The sequence below is a fragment of the Mirounga leonina genome, unplaced genomic scaffold, assembly GCF_011800145.1.
Source record: "Mirounga leonina isolate KUSES-001 unplaced genomic scaffold, KU_Mleo_1.0 Mir_127, whole genome shotgun sequence".
Classification (NCBI taxonomy): Eukaryota; Metazoa; Chordata; class Mammalia; order Carnivora; family Phocidae; genus Mirounga; species Mirounga leonina.
Window position 1 is genome coordinate 63,429,860 of NW_023270316.1, and position 26,085 is coordinate 63,455,944.

Below are 26,085 nucleotides of genomic sequence, written 5' to 3' on the forward strand. Positions count from 1 at the left end.
TGTAGATAAACTTCGTTCTCAATTATAGTTGGTGGTGGGCCATTTGATTTTCTTTAAACTGTCAAGTATCAACAAGATAGCCATAAATACGGATTAATAATACAGAAAATACATCAAAGAAAAGTTCCAATGCTGTTTGTACATGCCATGTATCCCTAAGTAATGGGGAAATCCTACCACTAAGACTAGCTGTGGGCCAAATGATGTAATAGGCTAGAAAGAAATTAGCATCATTACACTGTCCCTTTTAATGACCTTTTTTTAAATCCCTTTCCTTTACTTCTTGTGTACTCAGTAAGCTGCTGATAAATCTTCTCTTGAAGATCTCTTAGAAATTCTTGATGACTTTTGCATATGAACCTCAAAGAAACTAATTCTAATGATGCAATCTCAGGTATTATGGCAGGCAGTGGGTTAGATACTTTTGCATAGGAGGACCTATCTGTGTCCCTCGATTTCCACCAACATGTGGACAAACCTGGACCTGACTCATCACTTGGCTTATAAGATGATTTTGGCAGGCAGAATAATGGCTCTCCAAAGAATCTGCAATCTAATTCCCAGAATCTGTGACTATGTTAGTTTGTGTGACTAAGGGGAATTAAGATTGCATATTAAGTTAAGGGTGCTCATGAGCTAGCTGTGAGATGGGGAGATTGTCGTGAAATATCTAGATGAGCCCAGTATCACCACAAAGATCCTTTGAAGTGGAAGAGTGAGGCAGAAGGTCAGCATTAGAGAAATTTTTGAAGATGCTACACTTCTAGCTTTGAAGATGGAAAAAGGGACCATTAGCCAAGCAATGTAGGCAGCCTCTAAGAACTGGGAAAGGCAAGAAAACAAACACTTTCTCCTCTAGATCTTCCAGAGGAACATAACCCTGCCTACACTTTGATTTTAGCCTAGTCAGACCCATCTGAGAATTCTGACTTCCAAACCATTAAGATAATAAATTTGTGTTGTTTTAAGTCACTAAGTTTGTGGCCATTTGTTATAGCAGCAATAGGAAATTAATAGAATAACTTTGAGAACTTTACTTCAATTCTTTGAGTTTCGCTTTCTTCCTAAGTACATGGAGATAACAGAAATCACGGATTGTTCTTATAATAAGTCAATGAGTTAACTTGGGCAAATTTCTTGTCACATAGAAAGTATTCAATACACTGTTCCCTTTCTCTTCTTTCATTCTGCTGGCCCACTACCAAATGGCCACCATAAATCTTGCAATGGTGGCTACATTAAGGGTATGTAATTAACAGATAATTGTCTAATACTTTTTATAAAATTATCTCTTAAATGTATTAGTGTGATTTTTTTATACTGAAGGAAAGGGAGAGAAACTGGTAGAACAAGAACCATTAGCAAATATTAAGGAAACTCTGTTTATGTACAGCTTATCACTGGAGGATGGAAAATGACTTCTGAGTTAGTAGTTGCTCTGAATAAGCATGCCAGGAATTCAAAGTTCAAAAGATCATTACAACCCATACTTTCTTTCCATTAACACTAAGAGGGAAAAGGAATGCCAAAGAGGGTATTGGGCTCATCAACTCTTCAAAGCAATAAGAATGCAGCTTGATTCCACCTGTTAGCAGTGGAAGAGAGAATGTAGATGGATCTAAAAATATCTTTTCACCCTGGAACAGGAGTGCCATAATTAGTCATGTTAATTGCATTAAAGTCATTTAATAATTCATCTTCTAAAAATATAGACTTTTAAAAAGGTCTGCAATTACTCAGATAAATTGTGGAATATAATTATACAGTGGGATACAAAGCCATCATTAAAAACCATTGGAGATCTTTATTTGTTGTTCTAGAAAGATATGCAAAACATGGTATGAAATATGAAAGCCAAGATTCAGACTAGTATATGTTGAATGATGCCCCCCCCTTTTTTTTGGTAAAACACGTGATATGGAAAGATACACAGCTAAATGCTCATCATGATTTTCCCTGGTTAGTCCTTCTGTGATTATGATGATTTCTGTTATTTTTAGCTCTATATTCTGAATTCTCCTATGATGAATATGTATACTTGTGCAAAAAGAAAACCTTAAGTAAATCTTATTGATGAAAACTCACTGTAATAGTCTTTCAGGTAGTAAAGTGGAAATGTTTTTAAGGAAAAGCTCTTAACTTCTTATATATTTATCAAGATAAGGATTTAGCAATCTTCATCTGAAAGATCATTTTCTCAAGTGAAGCTTAAATCCCAGAAATTTAGAATTAATATCCAATCCAGTCTCCCCCTATCTAATAATCAGTTTTAACACCCTTGACAATGGCCATTCATACTTCTATTGACAGGAAGATTATTATGACATGACAGCTCTGGGTAATTTCAGGCAGCACATCATAGCTAGCCTAGCTAATATCTTTCTCTTCCTTCCACACTTTGGTTGTGGTTCCAAACGTAAGGAATTTAAAGTCATTTACAACAAAAGCTCTCTTTACCTGGATGCACACCACTGGGGACAAATAAAAAAAGATTCTCATTAAAACTTGTGTGCGCAGGCATGTGTATGTGTGCCCGTGTGCATGCGTGCAGACACGTGTTAGGAGGACAAGAAAGAGCAGATATGACTCCTGAGCCAATGAGGTGGAAGTAGGCGTGAGGAAACGGGGAAGGGGAAGTAAGATACAAAAGAAGGCTTATAATGATGATATGCTGTGTTGATGTTCTGGAACTCCCAAAGATATTTCCTAATGGTTTTGCAGTGTAGGATTAGCTGGATGCAAGCTGATAAAAATTTTGCTTATGTATATATTTTTCTTTTTTTAAAGATTTTATTTATTTATTTGACAGAGACAGAGACAGCGAGAGCAGGAACACAAGCAGGGGGAGTGGGAGACGGAGAGGGAGAAGGAAGCTCCCCGTGGAGCAGGGAGCCCGATGCGGGACTCGATCCCAGGACCCCGGGATCATGACCTGAGCCGAAGGCAGTCGCTTAACCAACTGAGCCACCCAGGTGCCCATGTATATATTTTTCTAAGTAAATTTTTAAAAAATCTGAATATGGTTGACACACAATTTTACATTATTTTCAGGTGTATGACATAGTGATTCGACAAGTCTACATGTCCCTCTATGCTCACCCCAAGTAGAGCTACCATCTGTCACCATACAACACGATTACAATACCACTGACTACATTCTTCTCTCTCTTTGCTGTGCCTTTTATTCCCACGGCTTATTCATTCCATAACTGGAAGTCTGTATCTCCCACTCCCTTTGACCCATTTTGCCCATCCCCCCCTGCCCCATTTCTTCTGGCAACCATCCGTTTGCTCTCTGTATTTATAGGTCTGATTCTGCTTTTTGTTTGTTTCTTCATTTGTTTTGATTTTTAGATTCCACGTATAAGTGAAATCATATGGTATTTGTCTTTCTCAGTCTGAGTTACTTCACTTATGCATCATTTTTGATTGAAAATAGCAAAGCATATTGTACAAACTGCTAATAGAATGGATCACAGAAAAACAGCAAAAGCTGGTAGTGCAGGAAAAAAGATAGTAGATTTATAACGGTCTCTGACATGAGCAAGAAAAGGAGGCTTCCAAATATTCAAATCATGTGGAAAACAAATGCTTTCTATTAAAAAAAAAAAAACTTTGGGGCACCCGGGTGGCTCAGTCGTTAAGCGTCTGTCTTTGGCTCAGGTCATGGTCCCAGGGTCCTGGGATCAAACCCCACATCAGGCTCCCTGCTCGGCGGGAAGCCTGCTTCTCCCTCTCCCGCTCCCCCTGCTTGTGTTCCCTCTCTCGTGGTGTCTCTCTGTCAAATAAATAAATATAATCTTAAAAAAAATACTTTGTCCACTAGAAGTAATTGTTGGGAGATTTTAAAAATATGATTAGGATCTAGAAACAAATCAGGGCTATTAGACTGTCCTGCCAAATCTTGCTGTCTAGAGGGTTATAATAAATTCTATGAGAGGAGACACCAGAGTTTCTCACCAGTTGCACTATTGACATTTTAGACCAGACAGTTCTTCGCTGTAGGAGGCTGTCGGGTGCATTGTAGGATGCTTAGCAGCATCTCTACCTTCTCTGTCCACTAGATGACCCCCACCCCAATTTGATAAGTCAAAAATGTCTCCAAATGCTGCCAAATAGCCTCTCCAGGACAAAATCGCCCACAGTTGAGAATCATTGGTCTAAATACGGGAAGAAGAGCTTGCTTTGGGATAGAGTGATCTGACAAGTTTCATAGACACTAAGACATGAGTGGTCCTTTAAAGATAAGTAGAGCAGGGCTCCTGGATGGCTCAGTTGGTTAAGTGTCTGACTCTTGGTTTAGGCCCAGGTCATGATCTCAGGGTCGTGAGATCGAGCCCTGCATGGGGCTCTGCGCTTAGCAGGGAGTCTGCTTGCGATTCACTCTCTCCCTCTCCCTCTGCCCCTCCCCTGCCCCTCTAAAATAAATAAATCTTTAAAGATAAGTAGAGAAACATGAAATCATACTTTAAAAAAGGTATAACATGAATAACTGTGTTGATTGGTGAAATTATAAGTAGGTGTAATGGTGAGAAATCCATTTGAGGGGGAATATAGGTAAACAGGGGAAGATAGAGAAGGAAGGGTTGGTTGGTTGGTTGGGGCCATAGAGTGGCTGACTGTAATTGCATAACCTACAGCACAATCTAGTCAGTAGATAAAGGAAGAAAACTGAAGGTTTTGAGCAGGTGAGTGACAAAAAAAATGATGCCGAAGAAAGATACATCAATGATAATAGTATACATCATGGATTCATTACATTCTATGTCCACCTTCCTTGTATCACATAGTCCCTGTAACACAGCTGAGAGACTGCTCCATCAACATTACATTCTCATTTTTAAAGATGGGAAAATAGAAGTTTAAGGGACTTGAAGCTTAACAAAGGCAAGCTTACTGGACTTGCCTGCTGTCTACTGGTAACAGGTGGCAAAGCGGAGAGCTGGACCTAAGTTTTCCGAGTCCAAATCCAGGATGAACTCCAAATCCCATTCAATTACACATGCAGAGACTTCCTCTGTGAAGCATTTTGTTCAGAAAGAACTTGCAGGTAGGGAGACTGGAGAGGGGAGATGAGTTAGAGACGAGTGGAATGATTCAACGACTCCTAGTACTTGGGTGAAGCCCACGGAAGGCACAGAAAGGCTCCAAGAAGAGTGTGTGAATGAAAAGCAGCAGGTTGTGAGGACTGGTTAGGGGGAGGATGGGGGGGAGGGAAGTTAAAAGAGGTTCAGATGATTGAGAGAACAGACATACCATTAAAAGAAATGGGGACAACAGAAGAACAGCATCTGATAAAGCTCCCTAACTACTGTAAGAATTAAGTGCCGAATTCAGTTCCATCTGGAAGTAATTCAAAATATAATAAAATATTCCCAGCTCTTGTCATCTTATTGTTTAAGAGGCCAATTTGGGTGCTAGTTGCAGGAAAAGTTACTAATTTATTAAAGTATAAAACTGGTTCCCAAATAGTATGAATATACAAGGTTCGCACTCGAGATGTGTGTGTGTGTGTGTGTGTGTAATTGCCTGCCTCAAGTCACTGATGGAACAGAAATGCATACAAAATGCTTTCTGAATTCTAATGAATAAAGGTACTAAATGATCATTAAAATATTAAAAGGGGGTCTATATGGTATATATATATATTTTTTAAAATTTATTTATTTGACAGAGAGAGAGAGACAGCGAGAGAGGGAACACAAGCAGGGGGGAGCGGGAGAGGGAGAAGCAGGCTTCCCGCTGAGCAGGGAGCCCGATGCGGGGCTCGATCCCAGGACCCTGGGATCATGACCTGAGCCGAAGGCAGATGCTTAATGACTGAGCCACCAGGCACCCCTAGTCTATATGGTATATTATCCTTGGGGAAGAGATAAGAATATGGCAGAAACTGTATTAAACTACCCTTGTTGATTCAAAGTAGTTTTAATCGTGAATTCGGCTGTATCTATTACTTACAAAAACAAAATAAAACAAAAAAATCTTGGGCCAACTAACACAATCACCAGGGATTAAGCAACTACCTAACAAGTCAGAATCATGTTTTTCTAGAACATTGCAGAAGAGCCCTTAACCACAGCCAGTGTATACACCCCGTCTGCCCTGCTGCTTCTGATTCCTAAATTCAGTTTCAGAAATTCACAAGGTAAGCCACTGTATTTACAACTGTTTGTGGTTACTGTCGATTATTTGCGAATAGTAATAAAAAAGTGTCGAATGTGCTTTTTTAATCCATGTTTTTTAACTACATGGATTCAATTCACTTCAGTTTTTTATAGAAAAAACTGCTTTAAGAACTCTAAAGTGATTTTTAATTTTTTAGTAAGTGGTAAGACTTTTTAAAACTATCTGCATATGAATATAATAAAATGGTGATTTGATCAACATTATTAAAACTTTGGGAATTTTCTTTTTTTTTCTTTTTTTTTTTTAAGAGAGAGAGATAGAGAGAGAGAGAAGAAGGGTAAGGGGCAGAGGAAGAGAGAGAGAGAGAGAATCTTAGGCAGGCTCCATGCCCAGTGCATAGCCCAAAGCAGGGCTTGAATTTACACCCAAAATCAAGAGTTGGACACTTAACGGACTCAGTCACCCAGGCACCCTGGAAATTTTCTATTTAAAAGACAATCCTTTCTCTGAAATCTCAAAATCAAATGCTATATGGTATCTATAATTCTAAAGGCTATAACAGATGGTCTTCACCACATTCAGCACATACATTTGTACAGTGAATATTTAGTTAAGCAGGTGAAAATAGAGACTCAAAGATGGGTGGGTATCTTGAAAAATGACTTATTTCTGACATTTTCACATCATTTAGCAACATCATTTATTTAGAAAAATCTCCAATATAAAATGCTTTGATAATCCATTTTATCTCTTACAGTGTCATTTTTTTCCCAAATTAAATGAAATAGATATCGATGTCATTTAATTGACTCGGTGCCTTTTTTATGAATGGTGACTTTTACCACATATAGACTTCAGGTGGGCTTGGACAGGGGGATGAGTGGGGAAAGGGCTGGTTGTTATCTCAGTTTGTTAAAGTCATGTAGCAGAAAGGGGATAAGAGTGAGTCTATTACTGTAGGGTATAAACTCATTCCATTCTCAATGGTGTCTTAACATAAATCATAAGATCCAGCTTGCTTATTATAATAAGTAAGTCGAAGAAATTTCAGCATCTACAAATGCTGAAATGTCTAAAAGCTAGGTCTCTCACCTAGAAACATATCCATAGGAAAAGAAACTCCATATTATAATAAGCAAGACAGAATTTGATGTCACCATAAAACCTATGCAAAGAATATTGGAAAAACATATGTTTGTATACACCTATGTGTGTTTGAAAGATATTTAAAAGTAAACACCAGCTTCAATTTATTTTACATTTTTTAAACTGGTAAGACTATTCTGTTTTCCTTTAGATTCCTCTCCTCACTTCTGAAATAATTCCACATACAACTTTAAGAGAAAGTAGAAACCAATTATTTATGTTTAGCATTTATTCGTGGCTTCACTCTGCAAATATTTACTGGCCTCCTACTAAGTACCATGTGGAGACTAGCACTGGACAAGGAGACCTAAACGAAGTAGCCCCTGCAGGGGAGAAGCTTGTATATAAAGGACTGCAGCACAAAGTGGTACGTTCTGAGCTGATATACCAATTTCTAAGATGGAGAATGCCATCTGTACTGATTGACAGATAGACAGAAAGATTTAAAACTGCAGGATCAAGATTCAAACCCCGAAAGCCTCAAAGAGCTCATATTGTTAACCAACATATTACACTGCCTCTCACTGGTCCTAAAATTTTAAGTTCCACTAACCTTGCACTCTAGCGAATAATTTCTATAACTTTGTCTATAAATAGTGATATTGAATATATAAAAGTATCCTGTATTTTTTAGTCTCAGAAATAATTTGGATGTCACTGATTAATTCAAAAAAATCTGGGAGTAGATTTAATACCATGAACAGTATCACTGATGTTAAGAGCAATTTTCTACCAACTGGAGTTACCAGCCCCTTGGCAAGAACCAGTTTAAGGGCTAAGTCCTCAGAAGAGTTTGATCTCATGTCAAATCATGGCCCAGGAAGGGTATTTTTTAGTTTGTGGAAGCTACTTTAAATAAAAGATGACATCAAAATAAAATACACTTAAATTATTAGTGATTTGGTGAGTAATCTGTACTATAAAAATACACTTGTAAGCACTTTTATACATATATAATATTTTATACTACACAGTGTATTAACAATCTTATACAGTATATTATTTATGCTGCCATGTCTATCACTTGGTAAACAATTTTATATATAATGTATATATGTACACATTCATATGTATTGTACATATACTGTATATGTATTTATGCGTATATATATGTATATATATAACTTTATATATATATCAATCAATTGGCATGATTTAAATTACTATGTAGATCGTATGTGGGTCTATACATAAACATTCTGAATATCATCCCTGAATACAAATATGAGTGGTTATGATGTGGTCTATATATTATGCAGCCATTAAAAGGGATGAAATCTTGCCATTGGCAACGACGTGGATGGAACTGGAGAGTGTTACGCTGAGCGAAATAAGTCAATCAGAGAAAGACATGTATCGTATCACCTCACTGATATGAGGAATTCTTAATCTCAGGAAACAAACTGAGAGTTGCTGGAATGGTGGGGGGTGGGAGGGATGGGGTGGCTGGGTGATAGACACTGGAGGGTATGTACTATGGTGAGCACTGTGAATTGTGCAAGACTGTTGAATCACAGATCTGTACCTCTGAAGCAAAGAATATATTATATGTTAAAAAAGAAGAAAAAGAAGAAGAAGAAGATAGCAGGAGGGGAGACATGAAGGGGGGGAATCGGAGGGGGAGACGAACCATGAGAGACGATGGACTCTGAAAAACTGAGGGTTCTAGAGGGGAGGGGGGTGGGAGAATGGGTTAGCCTGGTGGTGGGTATTAAAGAGGGCACGTTCTGCATGGAGCACTGGGTGTTATATGCAAATAATGAATCATGGAACAGTACATCAAAAACTGATGATGTAATGTATGGTGATTAACACAACATAAACAAAACAAAACAAAACAAAACACAGAGAAGGTGATGTCTGACCCTAAGGACAAGAGTAGAAGAAATCAGGAAGAAACTGCTATCCAGACTGAGTCTCTTATGGAGGCAGGAGGAAGGATATTCAGGAAGAAAGAGAGAAGGCAGGACACGTGAACTAGCCCAGCACGTGTGGAAACCCCGAGTAGGCGGTGCGGCTGGATAGATCAGTAGTGGCCAGTGTGTACATCAACAAGGGTCTGAATTTTATCTGGTGCTTAACAAGACACAATTTGCGAGTTGGAAAATAAAGACGGCATCAGATTTGCATGCTAGAAAGTCAACTGTGGCAGCAGAGGGGAAGACAGAATTTTTTTTTGTTTTTGTTTTGTTTTGTTTTTTTAAGACAATTTAAAAATCACGTTTGTATTTTTAGGTAACTATGGAAATGGTATACCTGGATCAGAGGGGAAAGTCATGAGAGACAAAGAAATCCATTAGGAAAATCACATTAGGGAAAATGTATTCATTCACTCGATAAATAGTTCTTGAGCATCTATGTGTGCCAGGCACTGAGGATACATCAATGAAAAGCAAAGATAAGAATCCTGGCTCTCCAAGGTACGGTATTATATTATAGTGGGGGAAATGGCTAACATTTATTTGGCACTTACTCTGTGCCAGTCCTTATATTTAAGCAGTTTATATCTATTCAGTCATTTAAGATAAACCTCAACATGGTTCTAACGGATCAACAGGAATGAAGTTAATGAAGGAATCTGATTCAACAGGAATTCAGGAAGCCGGTAAAATTAACTGGATTTAGTAACCGGATGGACATGCATGGTGGAACAAAATTACTCTTGAGCTTTAGGCAGCAAGGGTAATTTTTTGTTAAAGGTTAATAATAATTTCTGAAATGGTTATATGTACCCTGCCTTTCTTAATTTTATAGCAAGGATGCAGTGCCCTTTATTTGGGGCTATTTCTACATAAAATGAAGTAAGAGAAGAATTATGGGAACACAGAATGGTTCTTTTCTGTCTCCTGTATTTCTGAAGTCTACTGACCAGTTTTACCACTTGATTTTCAATTTCTCAGGTGGCTCTCTTGAGCTAAGCTTGAGAACACTGTTTTCTGTGTTCTCAACTCACGCCTGTAAACTGTTTTCTGTGTTCTCAACTCACGCCTGTAACAGTCATATCAGTGGAGTTAAACGTAGCTGGTGGGGGCATTACCAAGATGAAATAATTAAACCTTTCTGAAGTGAGCTAACCAGCAGGAAAAAAAAAAAAAAGGAGAGTAAGTACTTCTGCTGTCTCAGCTTGGAAGAATGTAGTGAGAGCTCTCTTGAAACAAAAAGAAAGAATTGTGTCTTGGCTTCCTTCATCAAAAGCTACTAATGAGGGAGTTATTTTCCCAGCTTGGTTCAAAATTTACATGAAGAATAAAAAAAAATAGTGCTAAATTGAAAACCAAACATAGCGCTATAATTATTTTCCCTTCATCTTTTTCTTTTAATTTCTTGGTACCAACGATACTGATACCCTTTGCAAAAAGTAAATCTTATGTTAAATGGTTCCTAGCCAGGACTGAATAATTCATTTTGGAAACTTCTATCATAACAGCACTAGAAGAATTCTAAATATAAACTTCTGAAGCTACATTGTTTCCTTTACATGGCATTTATTCCTTCAGTGAGAAATTACTTCTACACAGCTACTTGGCAATTGATTTTTTGGTTCTTATGGGCAGAACGAGATTCATAAATTGATAATTTCAGTAAGTTCACACTAACTGTTCTAAAACAGAATATTAGAGAAAATTATTTTTTTCTCATTTACACAAACATTTTTGCTCCTAGGAAAATGCACATTAAGATAGCAATCTACATTTGTGAAGCAAGAACAAAGACACTTGTATTTATTTGTGTGCGTTGCTCACTCACCACTTTTTCACGAAGTTAAGCCTCACTAAATTTTATTTTTTCCTTACTTGCAATCAGGATTAGGTGTGACATTTGTCCCTTTGGACCTCACTGGATAATTACAGAAAGACACATGGCTTTAATACTTGTTTATTTTATCCGTGTCTTCAGCTAGTTACGGCTCAGTGTATTAGATTCGCAGTCGAAACTACATTGGAGCCTCACATTTGCTAACCCCAGATGTTTCAGAGTGCTATTTTTTTTTTTTAAGATTTTATTTATTTATTTGACAGAGAGAGAGACAGTGAGAGAGGGAACACAAGCAGGGGGAGTGGGAGAGGGAGAAGCAGGCCTCCCGCAGAGCTGGGAGCCCGATGCGGGGCTCGATCCCAGGACCCTGGGATCATGACCTGAGCCGAAGGCAGACGCTTAATGACTGAGCCACCCAGGCGCCTCAGAGTGCTATTTTTTTTTTTAAATCAAAGCTGGTTACTCTATTTAACTTTCAAGTCTATAAAATTTACACTTCTAGTTATTAAAAAGAAATAAAATATATAAACTGAACTCAAGAGAGACAGTATTTTGGGGGCGCCTGGGTGGCTCAGTCAGTTAAGAGGCTGCCTTCGGCTCAGGTCATGATCCCAGGGTCCTGGGATCGAGCCCCGCATTGAGCTCCCTGCTCAGCAGAGAGCCTGCTTCTCCCTTTCCGTCTGCCTGCCGCTCTGCCTACTTGTGCTATCTTTCTGTCAAATAAATAAATTTAAAAAAAATCTTTAAAAAAAAAAAAGAGATGGTATTTTGTATTTTCGTTATTTGACCCCAGGGAAAACTCTTTAGTACTAGCTTAATAAAAATGTTTGTGTAGCTCCTTGCTAATGGCAAAATGACTTTGGAAGCATTCTTAGCCTTTAAACTCAGCATTGCAGAAGCATTCCCCATTTCTCCACTTGCATCCCTGTCTTATCCCATCTCTCCAAACAAAAACAATCAAATTTTCCAAACAGCTGCTGTGGGAAAGATAAGAGAGAGGAAGAAGAAAGAAAAGGAGAGAAGGGGAAAAGAGAGAGAGGGGGGAAATAAGCAAGAAATGAAAGAAAAATAGGAAGAAAAGCCCTGGAAAGCGTCCCAGAGGTAACCTCAAAAGCACATTAGCTACCTGCACAGTCATTCCTTAGAGGCAGGAAGCGTGCTGCATGAATGATCCCACTTCCATGAATTATCCTACTTAACCTTCAAAAAGAACCTTATTAGCTAGAGGACGACTACTGGCCCAGTTGGCATATGAAACCGAGGCTAAGAAAGATGCAGTGACTGAGCTCAGGGTCATGTCGCCGTTACTGCAAAGGGCAGAAGCAATATTTGGCTGTGCTCCTAACTCCTCCGATGGACGGGAAGATAAGCAGGGTCAATAGGCTGGCCTTCCTGTATACACATTTCAAAGTAAGGCATCTCATAATTAATATGTTCAAAATGACCCCTTCATTTCCTCCCTGAAACTTTTTCTATGCCCCCCCACCAAGTCTCTTCCATCTCAATAAATAGCACCACCACTCTCTTCTGGCCAAAAAACCCAGAATTATGCTTATGTTCCCCTTTTCCCCCATGATCCAATCTGTCAGTAAGTCCTATAGACTGAGATCCAAAATTATATCAAGCCTGTCTTCTTTCCATATCACATCTGTCTTACAGGAGACTATTACTCTCTCTTTCCCCCTTGTCGCTTCCCCTGAATCCTCTACAGCTGTAAGAGTCATCTTCTCAAAACATAAATTAGACCATGTCACTCCTTTGCTTTAATATGATTAGGGGGAGAGGGTTCGCTTTGCCTTAGAACAAATTCTAAATCACTGTGCGGGGTTATAAGGTTCTGCACCATCGGGCTCCAGTCTAGCTCTCCAGCATCACCTCGTGTGGCACTCTGCTTTGTTAAGCAAAGTTGATGCTCTTCCAGTCACTTGAACACACAGAACTCAGTGCCTTTGCACGTGCTTTCTCCCCAGCTTGGAACATTTCTCTATCCCTTCTTCCTGTGGCGGCTTCATCTCAGCCTAAGTCTAAGCTCAAATATTACCCTTCAGAAGCCATACCTGACAGCTGCATCTCTTTCTCAGATTTAATGATAACCTCCCTAATACTTCAAACATTGTGTAAGTGTTTTATTTGTCTACTATTTTATCATCTGAGCCTATCAGAACCTCAGGTCAAAGATCACAACTGTTATGGTCATCATTATTTTCCCAGAATCCAGTAGATGCCTGAAATATAGTGGGTGCTCCCAAAATGCTTGTTGCATAATTTCCATAAATAAATGAATAGAGAACCTCTTTATAGCAAATAAGTTTTGCCAGAGAAACTCTGACCCTCCTCCTACATTATATTCTGATTCTCTTTGGATTGGCCTAAGTTCTAGCAAATATAGAATCATACCAATTACAACTATGTACTAGACCACTGAATACCACCTTCTATTTCACCCAGCCACCCAGAGCAAACTTAAAAAGAAAGGATGGGAATATTAGAGTTATGTAATATATACCACACATAAATATTTGACTTGAGATATGGTATTTTAATCACCTATAAAAGATCTGCTTAGTTTTAAAAGGTGACTATCATTGATTCTGCCAGTAAAAATAGAATCATGCTAAGCCTCTAGAAACGTGACTAGTAAGGATTCATATTTACCAGAAGATTTAGCCATTTAAGAAAACTTTCCTCTAAATTAAAGCCAATAAAATAGTATATCCATAGAAAATATAATTTTGGAACGAACCTAAAGAATAGTAACTGATAACACTTACTTTATACTTTTCTATTTAAAAGGTGTATCTTCTCTCATGGACACAGTACAGGTATGTGCTAAAAGCAGGGCTCTGCTACGGAAAGACCTTGATGACTTGAACCATTCTAAACTGCTCATTGAAAAAGAGAAAGGGGCGCCTGGGTGGCTCAGTTGGTTAAGCGACTGCCTTCGGCTCAGGTCATGATCCTGGAGTCCCGGGATCGAGTCCCGAATCGGGCTCCCTGCTCGGCAGGGAGTTTGCTTCTCCCTCTGACCCTCACCCCTCTCATGCTCTCTCTCTCATTCTCTCTCTCAAATAAATAAATAAAATCTTTAAAAAAAAGAAAAAGAAAAAGAGAAAGGCTTACAAATGTTTAGCCATAGTAACTAACAGCCCTTCCCAGGACCTGTATTCTAGCAGATCTTACGCTCTCTCGCAGATTAGAAATATTTGTCTCAGTGCCTGACATGACTTCACCATCTTATTATAACTCCCTAAGGCACTGGTATCTTTCCTTTGGTTCTCATGTCACTAGCAATTAATTTTATTGCCAAGAATGCTTGCTTTTTTCTCTAGGCTGAATATGTCTGTATAATTTTTAATGCTTGTCCTCAAACCTCGTTTTCCGACTTACTGCACTTATTTCTATTTTTCCAGGCTTTGCTCTCAATTCCAGCTAATTGTCAATAATGACTTTGCCTTAAACCCTGAGTTACTGGTCACTTTCACGCAAAAATCTGTGCTCCTTCTAAATAGAGCGAAGAGCTTCCCGTCTGCTTGTGTCTCAGTAGTCAGTCATCAAATACGGAATAAAAATCTGAAAGCCTTGTCCTTAACTGACATTTCATATAAAGAACTGACTGGGCAGCTTCTCCTATTATGTCAAGATGCTATTTATATCTTTCAATAGCGTATGAATTAAGGATCTTGGCGAAAGAAAAATTGGGCACCAAAAGACATAATCAGAGACAGAGGCAACAAATGTCTGGCTTTGGACCAGACACGTCACAATGGCCAACACAGATATCATATCTGACGCCTCAGTTTTAATGCCAAACCAGGAGATGGCACTCTCTCCAGCCACGCGCCCAAGTCACACGGGAAGTCAAACAAGGAAGCAGCAAGCCAATTTTCACAATGGAGAAAAAACTAGGTAGGGCTCCTCCTACTCAGTGTATCGAGCCACATGGATGATCACATCTCCCAATTCTTTCTTATGCCCATCAAAAAAAAGGTCTTGGATCTGATGCTGAGGGCTTGAAACTTAAACACATAAACAAGAATCTAATAAAAATTTATAGAATGACATTTTAACGGGGACTGAGTATACTTTCTGCGAGTAAGAGCTTTCTACTTCTTTCTCTACCTGGCATTCCGTCTCTTATCACATGAGACACAAAATCGGGGTAATTAAAAATACTTAAGGTAGTGGTGCTGACTTTAAAATTACACTGATTGATAGAAATTATCGATTACTCATTAAATTTTAAAGATGTACAATTGTTGATATAAGATACTGACAACTTTTTTTTTTTTCCTGGAAAGAATTCTTTAAGGATAACATGAGATCCGAACTTGTGGTTACCGGGAATCTGAGAATCTCTTCAGTCTTCAGTGTATTTCACTGAAAGTTTCAAAAGAATTTTCACAGCAGTTGGTTTCATGTGTTTAAAAATGCGAAAGCTTTACTAAAAATTTTTCTTGGTGCCACAGGGATTTAAATTAATGCTAGGATAAGAGAATGTTCTAAAGGAATGTCGAGGTCCACTGGCAATTGTTTCAAAGAGCTTTTCTTAGAATATGATGTAATTGATCCTTATATAAAAAGGGAGCGTCTTTTTCCCATTTATCTATTCATTCATTTTAATATTTGTAAATATTTACCCTGTTTTCAACCCCGGGGAGGCGCTGTGGTACAAAGATTAACGGCACTTTTTTTGATTTGAAGGAGTTCCTTCTCTACTAATAGAGGTCTTCACATTAGCAAATAACCAGAATACAACATTCTTGTAGATAAGGGTAGGGATAGACACACAAAGAAGGGCGTGGCTAACTTTGTCATCACGATGTCGGGAGCAGCTCTGGAGAGGAAATGCCACTTGAGTCAGGTGTCAAGAGTGATGAAGTTCATCAGGGTTGAGGGCAGGACACAACAGGAACAGTGGTGTGAGACCAGCTTTCGAATCACAAGAAAGAGCTAGAAAAGTTCCTTGGAAAGAAGACTAAAAAGGGACAGAAGCACTTTCCTGTTAGAATACTTTATAGGAAAATTAAAGGGCTTTAAAGGCTGAGACAAAATCAGAATATGTTCAATTAGGAGCAGGATAAAAGAATGCACGCTTCTGTCTTCTGCTAAAATTCTGGAGCACTAGATCTGGAATTGGACTTCAAAGAGGCAATTATCAAATGGGGATGTTTTTTCCAGGTCTGTGGTATTTTTGTATTGAGTTCCCCTTAGGAAGATAGGAAGGGTGAAACAAAAAGAAATGGAAGATGGTTCTGCTGAATCTGCAGGTGACTGCTACACGGCTCTTTAGCTGAAGCCAAGGATAACGAGAGCACATTTCCCAACTCAGGGTTTGACCTTGTAAATCATAACTTATAAATTGTAACCATATAGTAGATCGCTGGCCCCAGAGTACCTCGATGGATGGCCTTTTGATATACTATTTTCGTGTTCTTTACCAATATTCCAAAAACTGTATTTCATTACTAAATGCTCATTTTAAGAATTACACTATGATAGACTCTGTAATCTAAAATTTTAAGAACCGCATAACATTTTAAGAACTGCCATTACTAAAAAGCGTTTTCTATGTTTATTGGGCACTGAGAATAATTTCCAGATTGCTCTTTGAGTATATGGTGGACATGAACATGGCTGTAAGTTTTTGCTTCTGTTGAGCCATATATCCTAAGTGGATTATTACGTCCTGCAGGACTCCCAACTACTTTTTCACAGATTTTTCCAAAGCCTTTTCTCACTTTACAACTTCACACACATTATGGAAGTATACCTGTGTCATCAGGACTCACTTATTAAGTGTGTTTATTTTTATTTTTATTTTTTTAAGATTTTATTTATTTATTTGAGAGAGAGAGAATGAGAGAGAGCACATGAGAGGGGGGAGGGTCAGAGGGAGAAGCAGACTCCCTGCCGAGCAGGGAGCCCGATGCGGAACTCGATCCCGGGGACTCCGGGATCATGACCTGAGCTGAAGGCAGTCGCCCAACCGACTGAGCCACCCAGGCGCCCTTAAGTGTGTGTTTTTTTTTAAGTTTCTTTGTAATTTAATTGATAAAACAAAAAATGGTACTGTAAGGTTGATTTGATTTGTGTTTATTCAAACTTTAGAAAGACTAAATATTTTTCCACGTGTATTTTTTAAAAAGAATTACAGTATGATATCAGAAAAGAATCCTATAAGTTTGAGTACACGGTGGCCTTTAAAGAATTCTAAAATAAAAATTCACACTATATAAGAGACATAACTTTTTGCCTATGGACAAATCCTCTCCTATTTCATTCTCACCATTAAATATTTTTAAAACCTTGGTCGGGAGAACCCAGAAAACACCGAGTTAACTCCCTGCTTTGCCTATCCTGAATAAGGATGGAAGTTACTGCTTGCAGAAACAATCCTGGGATTCAGATTGGCTTCTAGTTGCCTGGTTATGAAATTTGAGGAAGGTCAATTACCTATTTCTGTGACCGTTTCCTCATCTGCCAAAAAGGAACAGTAATGTTTTTGTTTGTTTTTACTAAGCTGATAGGAATGCTATGAAGGCAAAACTGCGTAAGTAATCATAAATCTTATATAAGGTTTAAGATCTAATTGAAAGAATCCTAAAATATAAGAATCTCTCTCCGTGTGTGTGTGTAACATGTGCTATATCAATCAACGCTTATTAAACCCAAACACAGCAGCACTCCCTGAAGTAAAGCCCTGACATTGCCTATTCTTCTTCAGTCCTGCCATTTGGTAACAGCCCCAAGCGAAAAAGTGGTAACCTGTCCTAAGCACCATCCCGTTAGTGATGGGTGGTCCAAATCCATCACTACATCATAACAAGATTTCTGTGGCTAGCTAGTTTTTTATGATAGTATAATTAAATCTGAAACAAGGGCTTTCCGCTCTTTGCTTTCCTAAATCTCTTCTTGACTCTTGAAAGTAAAAGTTATATTTAGTTTTTTAGGTTATTCAAGGATTATGCTTGCTCCAGTAATTTCCTTAGTCACTGTCCTAAAAGCACTTTTTTTTTTTTAAGATTTCATCTATCCATTTGAGAGAGAGAAAGAGAAAGAGAGAGAGAGAGAGAGAGCACGAGCACACAAGCAGGGGGAACAGCAGGCTCTCCACTGAGCACGGAGCCTGATGTAGGGCTCAATCCCCAGGACCCTGGGATTGTGACCTGAGCCGAAGGCAGACGCTTAACTCACTAAGCCACTCAGGCGTCCCTCTAAAAGCACTCTTGAGGACTTGAAGAAGGTGAATTTAAAGGACTGGAAAGAGAATTGGAGTAGACAGTTCTTAATTTTAGGCCATGATGCTATAACTGGCTTCCCAGATGTGAAATACTGGAAGCATTTCATGTATTTCATGGAGACGGTTTATGGATACGCTTACTATCTTTGTATAAAAGAGATGATAATAAATCACTATGGCTGACTTCGGTAGCCAAACCCACTGGTCCAAGAAGTGTGTCCTCACCTATGTGGGAAGAGTAAGTTACCCTTGACAGAGGTCTGGATGTATTTGGAGAAGTCACCTGGCTTTTCTGAGACCTGGATCCCTCCAACTAAAAAACATGAATAATGCTTGTTCATAGGATTCAAGTACCTTCCATAATTCCTAAGACATACATATATCTTTGAGGAGTGTCAAAACATATCATATATGTGTCTTCATAAACATGTATTCTGTTACATAAAATTTGTATTACTAAACGTGAAGATTTTGAAAATAAAGGTTCATATTACAGTCTATACAAAAAGGTTTTTTTCTAGAATGTATTTTAAAAAAAATATTGACTGTAAGAACAAGATATATATAATTGGATCAAAAAATCAAAACTCTTAGTTTAACATTATTTTTATAGAAAGGAAGGATAGCTTTATTTTTTCTCTTACCACAAATATTGCCAATATTTTTTTATTTCTGTGTGGCAAGATACCTCATAATTCCCAGAGACATAATTTCATTCAAGATACTCTTCAAATAGTATTGCATTTCTCATTCAAATGTTAGAGTATTTTACAAGACAGTGCAAAAATCCTAAAAAACAATTTTGAAATACATACATGAATTTTTATTTTTTAATCTTGCAGGTTTCTTGGGTTTATTCTGCCAGAGGGAAGTTTTCTAATACCAGGTGAATTAAGATAGATTCTGTTCCATAGATAGTTGGCCAGAATCTGCCCGAGCCTCATAAGTAATGCCATGTCGGTGGCTAGAAGAAAGTTAAAGAACAGTATCTCTGGAATGTTTCCCTTTCACATGAAACTCCAGCTCTAAAAAAGCTCCTGAAGATGATGTATTTCCTATTTCCATAAAACACAACCCTTAGACGCTCAGCCATATTTTCAGCAAATCCAAAAATAAACCCAGTTTCTTCAACTAGCCATTGCTCATTTAATATTTTGAAACACGATACAGCATGATGTTTTCTAAAGTTGAAGTACAAATCACAATTTTAAAGCACATGCTACCAATCTCTCCAGCTAAGGAAAGAAATGGGCGGAATAACAGAGTGGCACCGTGTCAGATTGAAAAAGCAAAATATTTTAAAAGTAAAAGCTAAAATATCTTAGAATTGTAACTATTTGATTTCAGACTTTTTTGGGTAATTTTAAAGAAAATCATACTTTTGCTACTGGGGTATATTCAGTCATTCTAAGTGACAAACCTGGTGCCTCAAGCCAATACTTTAGTCTACAAATTTGGATCTACTATGCAGATTTGAATTATTTCAGAGTTCCACTCTAAAGTTTACTGACAGTAGACTTTCCCATTTGAGCATCATGATTCAATAAGCACATTATTCTTTATCAATTGGCTTCCTTCTTAGAAATTGGTTTCATACAAAGATTCCTTTTATCGATACATAAAATATTAAACTATGATTTGGTTACTATAAAATAAAGGCATCAAATTTATTAAACATCCGGCCTTTAGGGAAAATCAAACAGCTGAACCGAAATTAACATCCTTTTTTGCCTCTCCTGCACGCACCCAGCAGATGCCATTTTTCAGAGCTGTGATCACGTTATGTCCAATGATATTTTAAACAAGTGCTATTTAATGCTTCACAAAATATGGAGGGTAAGCATGTCATCCTTTTGAGGTAGATGACATAATAGTGTACTTTTTAAAAAAAGCATCATAAGAAAACAGGTGACTGGATCTGAATCATTTCTTTTCTCCTTCCTTCATCTCTTATCCCCATATCCCCCCACTTCCTGTGTCCTGTTCACACAACACATGTACTTCCTGAGATTCTTCTGCTTCTCCTGAGAGCATGAGAGAACAGAGACATCTTTATGATGAATCTAGAAGTGGCCAGTTTTTCTCTCTACCTACAGGATTAGGAAGAGGGCTGAAGAGAGAGTGAGCAGCACTCAGGGCTTTGGGAGACAGTGACAATAACATTGCTTGGGAGACTCAGAGCACAGTATTCTTCAGACTTCACCGAGGAAGATTTTATTTTATTATTATTTTTTAAAGATTTTATTTATTTATTTGACAGAGAAAGAGAGAGGGAGAAAGCAAGCACAAGCAAGCAGGGGAGAGCAGGCTACTCACTGAGAAAGGAGCCTGATGTGGGGCTTGATCCCAGGACCCTGAGATCATGACCTGAGCCAAAGACAGCCGCTTAACGAACTAAGCCACCCAGGCACCCCCACTGAGGAAAATTTTAGCTAGACTAAGTCACAAAATTCCCCAAACTAAGAAAATCATTAGACATACTGAGATTGGTAAGATAAAACACACATTTGCCTAGCACTGATTTCCTGGTGAATGCAATCATTCATCAGCATTAGTCCACACAGCACCCAAGTACAAATGAGCAAAAGGCACCCCCTTTGGGCAGACACATGTGGGTAGGTGCATGGCTTGAGAGTGGAGCAGGGCTGGATTCCAACATCCTCTTGCCACCTCAAGCAGGCAGCATCATGCAGAACATACTCTGAACAACTGGACATGGGGATCCTATTTACATAGGTCTTTCTTTTTAGCACATTACAAATCCTAAGACAAAAATAATGTAACCGGAACATTTATCTATTCTCATTGCAGAGTAGTACTGTGTCAGATTGAGAATGTAAGATTATCTATTGGCAAATGACAAATTCACTCAGTATAAATTCAGGTGAGCTGAAAAGGATACCTGATACAGATTCTTTGTAGTGAAGTCATCAAAGAACAACCAAAAAAGTCACTCTCCTTGTTTATACTAATAGGAGAGTGAATACTTACCACCATCTTCAACTGTAAAATGGAACATATCACTTGTGGCATTGGCCCCATCTTTTAAAACGTAGCATATTTTCATGTCGTCAATGTCAGCTAGAAAATAACCCAAGAACAAGATGATTCATTACTAAGGCGAGATTGGTGACTCATTACTTATGGTAAATTCAATGGCTCTTACTTCTCTGTAACCATGTTTAGGTTTCCTAATTCCAAGGGAAGCAGTGCTATATCTGATTTCTTCTATCTCTAAGCCCCCGATTTCAGCTGTCCCACAGAAATCTGATCCCTTACCCAGACAGAGTGCAAGAGTGAGGCTATAATAATAGCAAGGTGCTGTCCCTCCCAGTGGTATTTGCATGTTCATGCACTAAAGAAGTGACTGTCTAAATATGGAATGTCAGACTTCATGACAGGTGGAAAGGGAGATATTCTGAGGCATGAAAGATTTCCTGGCACTACCAAAATCATACTCTTTCCCTCCCTGGAGGGCAGCCCTTGGAGGAAAGAACTTCCCTGCCCTCCTCTGGCTAACTTTTCTTACCTCTTGCAATATATAACAGGCTGTTTTTAAGCTCTCCAGAGTTTGAAAGAAAAAAATAATAAAAGGCATTTTAAATCCCAAAGACTGAAATAACAGCCATCTGACCCCAGAAAGCAATTAGAACAGAAAACATCTAATAAAAACTGAAACCTTTATTCATAGTGAAAAGTTATCCTGCCTCAGGAATGCTCTTTTGCTTTCTGTCCTAGCTCTCAAATATACCGGCATAGTTTGTTTTCAGTGATTGACTAACATATAACTTCAAAAATTTATTCACCCATTTTACTAGTTCCTCTCCTAAATGACGCAGCACAGACAACATAATAAACCGAGTATCATCCTGTTCTGTGATGCTCGCGGAATACGCCGTTATTGACCTGGGCCGGGAAGTAAGTAGTTATTTCCAAGGCTACTTAAAATCAAGATCACGGCTAAGAGTAGCTTCCACAGTGGCATGTAATGTTCATGTGTCTCAGGGGCACTCTATAGTTTTTCCATCTTCTAAGAGGTCTACCAAGTTTGTGCTATGAAGTCTACAAGCATCATATGTAAGAAAATGACTTTATGAAAGAATAAGCTCAAGTGATGTAAGGTACTGGAATCAACACCCCATGAATTTCTGTGACCCCATTTGACAGATGTGAAACGTACAAGCTCCCTTGGCTCATACAGTTCTGAAAGGTGACTTGCTTACAACCCGACATCTGAGGAGGGGAAAATCTGATTTAATAGTTAAGGGTAGCTTCTTGTAAAAGGGGTACTAGGAGATGAAGCAAATTCAAGACATTTTATTCCCCCTTAGCATTTTTTTTCTAACCCTGCTCTAATTTCCCCAATTTCTGCCTAGTTTTGTGTCTTTCTGTGTGACTACCTTTCCTAGAAGGCGGAAAACTTCTGGGATTGGTTTTGTTTTGTTTTGTTTTTTTGTCTTAACTTCCCAGAGTCCTTTGCTTAGGGTCTAATATCCAGTAACAGCTCAAATGTTTCTTAACTTAAAACGAAAGAGCCCAGAGGTCTGGTGGACCACGCTCGGACTGCTACCTTCGCATGTGTGATGTTTCGACAGAGGTAAGGAGCGAAGCCCCTGCAAGCTCTTTACCTGTCTACTCCTACGACTCTGACCCCTTACAACCTTTAAATTCATCAGGAAGGAATGAAGTGAACTGTACCCTGAGCACACATCCTTAGCTTAAGGACAAAGTCCTCTGGTCATGTGGAAAGAGCTTTTTCCAAACTTCCCCATTCGCTCTTTAACTCTGTAAGAAAATCTAAAGGCTCTAGTATGAGAAAAGGAAAAATTCATTAGTACACCCAAGCTCTGCATAAATCACCACTTCAAAAGTGACTTTTTTATAACTTTTTTTAAAAAGTGAACATGAATGCAATTAAGACATGCAGGTGTCAAATTTTCTGTCCATGTTAGGGCATGCAATATTGATTAGTTGGAACAAATCAAAACCCTTTTCATTTTCTTTATAACTCAGTTAGTAATTCATGGTTCAAAAAAGGGACTAAAAAAGGTCTAAAAAAATCCCAAGTAAGTAAAGACTTTGATCATAGTGCTGTTATTCTATAGAAAACTCTAAAACTATCAAAAACATCATAAATTATATATAAACACTCACTTCTTAAGACACACTAGTATTAGGAAGATCAAAACCTAGTAGCAAAAAAATGTTATTTCCTTTCAGTAAACAACTAACAACTGGATTTTCTTCTTTTTTTTTTTTAATTTTATTTTATTATGTTATGTTAATCACCCTACATTACATCATTAGTTTTTGATGTAGCGTTCCATGATTCATTGTTTGCGTATAACACCCAGTGCCCCATTCAATACGTGCCCTCTTTAATACTCATCACCAGGCTAACCCATTCCCCCCACCCCTCCCCTCTAGAACCCTCTGTTTCTCAGAGTCCATAGTCTCTCATGGTTCATCTCCCCCTCCGATTCCCCCTCTTTATTTTTCCCTTCCTACTATCTTCTTCTTTTTTTTTTTAAACATATAATGTATTATTTGTTTCTGAGGTACAGGCCTGTGATTCAAGTCTTACACAATTCATAGCGCTCACCATAGCACATACCTTCCCCAATGTCTATCACCCAGCCACCCCATCCCTCCCACCACCCACCACTTCAGCAATCCTCAGTTTTTTTCCTGAGATTAAGAATTCCTCATATCAGTGAGATCACATGATACATGTCTTTCTCTGATTGACTTATTTCGCTCAGCATAATACCCTCTAGTTCCATCCACATCGTTACAAATGGCAAGATTTCGGTTTGGTTTTGTTTTGTTTTTTGATGGCTGCATAATATTCCATTGTATATATGTACTACATCTTCTTTATCCATTCATCTGTCAATGCACATCTTGCCTCTTTCCGTAGTTTGGCTATTGTGGACATTGCTGCTATAAACATTGGGGTGCACGTACCCCTTCGGATCCCTGCATTTGTATCTTTGGGGTAAATACCCAGTAGTGCAATTGCTGGGTCATAGCGTAGCTCTATTTTCAACTTTTTCTTCTAATTACTGATCATGCATCAGATTTATTTCAGTTCATGTATACAAGCATTCCATGATTTTGTATTTTCATTTTAATTCTAAGTTCACTGACATGCCTGGCAACCACACCTTGGTTCAAACTCTTTCGGGGAAGTTTCTAAAAGTGATCTGTAATGTATCTCCCACAAGATATCACTGTGTACTTATTATAGAGAAAAAAGTCCAGGTCCTTGAGACAAGTGATGGAGACAGCAGGGGCACCCTGGCAAAGAGGCAACATTGAAATAATTTCTCTAATTTGTCTAATTCTACCTTGTTAAAGTCTTCCTAATAATAAAATTGAATGAGGTTTAGAAATGAATGGATTTTCTTCTCCTAGGGACCAACCAGCAAATCGATTTAGGAATAACCTTCTTTGCCCACATATGCTAACTTGACTTAACCCAGTGCACTGAAAATCCATCAAAATATAGTTCAGCTTATCCCTTCGTGATAACAGAAAAACAAAAACAAATACAAAGTTAGCGACGTCCTCACTCAAGCTACTGCTTTCATTTCTCTTTGAAGAGAGCAACACAGTAGCTGTGTAATGGAGCCTCTCCATTTTTACTCACCCATCTCGTCTCCAGAAATAACCACCCTGAGCCAAACTGCAGCCTCAACTTGCTTAAATGAGTGCTCTGTGATGAACTACCAGTAGTTTTCCCAAGCAGTGTTTGGGTTCTTATTGGAATGTGCTCATTTCTCTTATAATCTTAAAAATGTATCTACACGTGTTATAATAAACTGACTTCATTTACAAATGACCATAAAGACTAATCATGGTGAGTCCTTATCAGTGAGAGAGAGAAAAAGAGAGAGAGAGAGAGAGACAGCCTCTCTCTGAAATAGCATAATTTAGGGTTCAATATTTAAGATGTAATATTCCAACATTTTCAGCTGTTGGACCTGGTCCATAGAATTTAAATTAAATAGTCTGCCTGTCTTCTTCCACAAATTCCTTTAAAAAAAAAAAATCTTTAAAGTCAGATTACTTTTTCAGGTCAGAGGACCAATTTGAAGTCACATTTTCTATCCTGTAATATATTCCTTTCATCCTCTTCACTTTCCATGAAAATAAACCAGTCTAAGATTGCATGGCATCTCTATCCTCAGAAAGCCTTCACACAAAAGTTTCCTGCTGGTCTGGCATGACACTTGGCACTCTGAGGTTTTCCTGTCCCTGCAGGCCCTAGAATATATTCAGGCTTTCAGCCAAGAATCAGGAGGTTGGAGTGCAGGGCTATTTGCCAGCATCTAAAACAGAGAAGCAGTTCACTTTAACACTATACTTTGCGACATCCGTTTATTAAAGCATTTGTTAGAGCCCAACACTGTTGAGGGAAGAGAACACCCCCACTGGGATGCTCCTAGGGTAAACTTCATCTCCACTCACAGAGCCCACATAGGAGAGATCTAGTTTCCATCCTGACATGGTGAGATTTTCATGAAAGCCACCCGAAGCCCTCTATAGTGAAGGTCGCACGTTCTAGAGAACAGAGCCCTGCCTCCTAAGCCAGCATCCTGAATGGGCTTCTCCCTTCAGTCATTGAGTAACTCTGCAGAGGTCACCTGCCCTTCCTGTCTCAGATTGTGTCCACACACAAAGAAAATTTAGGTTAGAAAAATGCTTTAGCTTCAAGAATGCAGATGCTGGAGGTGTTTGCCTAAGTCATAAAATATTAGAGAAGAATTATACACCTAACAAAGTAGGTCTAAACACATTTTTTTTCAGTTACA

General features: G+C 38.4%; 1 protein-coding gene across 1 annotated transcript in view; it reads right to left on the reverse strand.

The window, feature by feature from the left end:
• The window catches only part of FREM2 (FRAS1 related extracellular matrix 2), a 159,660-nt gene that overhangs the window by 127,168 nt on the left and 6,407 nt on the right, over positions 1–26,085 (reverse strand). Inside the window, exon 2 of the mRNA XM_035003501.1 lies at positions 21,260–21,349. Within this exon, the coding sequence (XP_034859392.1) occupies positions 21,260–21,349 (90 nt within the window). The remainder of the gene's footprint in view (positions 1–21,259; positions 21,350–26,085) is intronic.